At 39.4% G+C, this 2,500-nt stretch overlaps 2 protein-coding genes across 3 annotated transcripts in view; both read left to right on the top strand.

Annotated features, from left to right (window-relative positions):
* LOC134193718 (SCO-spondin-like) overlaps window positions 1–464 on the top strand; it is an 18,236-nt gene extending 17,772 nt beyond the window's left edge. Inside the window, exon 36 of the mRNA XM_062662553.1 lies at window positions 1–464. This exon is cut by the window's left edge and continues 48 nt beyond it. Coding sequence (XP_062518537.1) covers window positions 1–209 — 209 coding nt within the window. The 3' untranslated portion in view covers window positions 210–464.
* A 615-nt stretch (window positions 465–1,079) lies between these two features.
* The window catches only part of LOC134193816 (disintegrin and metalloproteinase domain-containing protein 19-like), an 11,373-nt gene continuing 9,952 nt past the window's right edge, over window positions 1,080–2,500 (top strand). Inside the window, exons 1-5 of one of the 2 annotated variants that reach the window (XM_062662656.1) lie at window positions 1,080–1,181; window positions 1,255–1,349; window positions 1,428–1,510; window positions 1,607–1,673; window positions 2,369–2,451. In XM_062662656.1, the coding sequence (XP_062518640.1) occupies window positions 1,103–1,181; window positions 1,255–1,349; window positions 1,428–1,510; window positions 1,607–1,673; window positions 2,369–2,451 (407 nt within the window). In that variant the 5' untranslated portion in view covers window positions 1,080–1,102. Of the gene's footprint in view, window positions 1,182–1,254; window positions 1,350–1,427; window positions 1,511–1,606; window positions 1,674–2,368; window positions 2,452–2,500 lie in introns of those variants that run through there. The other variant, XM_062662657.1, reaches the window with a different exon arrangement.

Raw genomic sequence — 2,500 nt, 5'->3', positions numbered from 1 at the left:
TGAAACCTCCAGTTAAACCAGCGGCGCCTACAGATGTTTCAGTTGGAAGATCTTTTGTTTTACCACAGTCGGGTGACAGTAGCAAGTCTACTGATGTGCACGAGAGGGTTAAACCTGCAGGAGCAGTGCCACTCCTTCCAGGTATCAACCCGTCTCAAGGAGCACTCAAGAAAGCGATGAAGCCTCCTAAACAGTGGCCTCCAAATTGAACGAGTTGTGCATGACAACGATTGCATTTGAACAGTATGTATGAGTTTGGGATTCCGTTTCTTTATTGATCTCCTTAGTGTAGAATTTCTTGAATTCAATTTGAAGTTACTATAGATAGTTGATGTTTTGGAAGTCATAGTTTTGACAAGAATTGGAGAGGATTTGGTGAGTAGACAAGACATCTGTCTAGAAAATTTACGAATTGCATTGCATATTTCATATTTTTAGTGATACAATGTGATTTGATCATTTCATTTGGTTGCACTTTTCAGCTCACTGCGACACATCCTAGAGGCTCTGTCTCACGTTTTGCTGTCTCTCGAGTTCCTGTTACTTCTGTTGGTCCATACATTTTCCATTACTTCACTGAGGTTTAGATATGGTACTAATTCTCCACGTTGAGCTACTCACTATTAGTTCAAACTGATCAGATTCACGGATTACTATTCGAGTAGGGCTACTATTCTAGCTCTTCAAGGTTACATAGTGCTCTTCAACGATAGAGAATAAACCAACTGTTTTTCTGTCGTCCATTAATTATTGAGTAATTAATTGATTAGTTAATTAAATAAAGTTGCGTTTTTTGTTGATATTTACAAACTTTTAACATTAACATACGTCAGTATTAGACCTACCATCCACAAACATAATACACTGTCCAGTAACAGATGAGTTACTATCAATATTATTTCAAAACTGATCATACGGCTTGCTATTCGAGTAGGGTTGCAATTCAAACACAAGTTCAAGAAAACACAAAATTTAGTTTTTGAAAATTTATCTCACTTCCGGGAGTTTCTCGGCCACGCCCACCAACCACACCATTAGACACCGCCCACATTTCTCACTTCCAACTCAGCCTACAAAAACCGTCTGACTCGACGACACGAGGATGACGAGAGGCAACTTTTTCTCATCATCATCATTGGCATTTTTCATACTCAGTCTAGCATACGTATACGCGAAACAAGGTAACGACAAAGACAAGTAGTCTAGCCCATTGAAATTCTAGACTCACATACATTTTTCTTCGACCTTCTCTAGACATACTAAAGCCATCTGTGGACGTCGTTCGATATGAGAGAGTAAAGCCACTGGACGGCAATGGGAACAGAGTGGCGACAGTGTCAACACGTGAGGTGATCGAGTTAGACACCGAGCGTGCACGCATGCTGTCATATGACCCACTAACAATGTGACTGTGCGCTGCACTGCAGGTCTCCGGTCAACACTCTCACACAGCCGTCTTTCAGATGCACACGCATGGCAAAGTGTTTACTCTAGATCTGGAACTCAACAGGTTGCGACAAAATGCATCACATCTTTGTGTGCAGTGCCGTATTTATCGTTGTATTTCGTTGCTTGCCATTCGTCACTGCATTAATTGCTCTTGTAGAGGTCTGTTTGCTGAGGGATACAAGGAAGTGTACTTTGACGCCAACGACGAGCCAGTTGTGAAGACAGTGAGTGGATGCATGCATGCATGCAACAGTGAATGCCTGCATATATTATTGAGTTAGAGTATGTGGTATCATTGAGTTAGTGTATGTGGAATGAAGTATTGGAAGAAGCGCTGTTGCTTGCGACACTGAACTAAGAAGTTTTAGATTTGGGGGCGTTTTGCTAACGTGCGTTAGGTGTGGTAGGCTTACTTACTTAAATCATTTAATTAATTAATGTACTTTAGTTAATCAATTACAACAAGTAAATTGTTTTTGTTACGTTATTTAATTAAGCAATTTGATTTGTTTGTTGGTAAGGTGTAAAGTGTAATCATAGGTTAGTAAGGGAGAGACGACGTTAAAATCAATGAGTCAACTTAATTAATTAAAGTGGCAGAATGTGTGTACAAAATTTATGGAGCAAGTCACATTGGATAGGAAATATCTACTGACATTGTTACTTGTGCTTTGAATGTGAGTCTTGTACTCTAATTTATTTCAATGATGACATCATCGGGTGTACATCTCATCATGGCCAAGTGATTTCTCAGTAACAAATAAAACGTTGTACAGTGAGTATAGTATACATAAATGGCAAAAAGCAAGTTTTATTGTTACAACTTAATTTTCAAGTATCTGCACACTACAAAACAAAGATGCATATCGCGTGCATGTATTCTTGTACCAGTAATCTGATTAACTGAATGATTTTCTAGACTGTTGACCATTGTTATTACCATGGCTCTCTACGAGGTATTTCTGATTCACGAGTGGTTTTTTCTACCTGTGAAGGTCTACGGTAAGCAAAAACATTTGTTAACAATTAATGGTCAGGGGCGGGCGGAGCG

This window comes from Corticium candelabrum, chromosome 18 (genome assembly GCF_963422355.1).
Source record: "Corticium candelabrum chromosome 18, ooCorCand1.1, whole genome shotgun sequence".
In the NCBI taxonomy this organism is placed as follows: domain Eukaryota; kingdom Metazoa; phylum Porifera; class Homoscleromorpha; order Homosclerophorida; family Plakinidae; genus Corticium; species Corticium candelabrum.
Note: the sequence above shows the minus strand (reverse complement) of the source record. Positions and strands in the feature narration are given on the sequence as shown.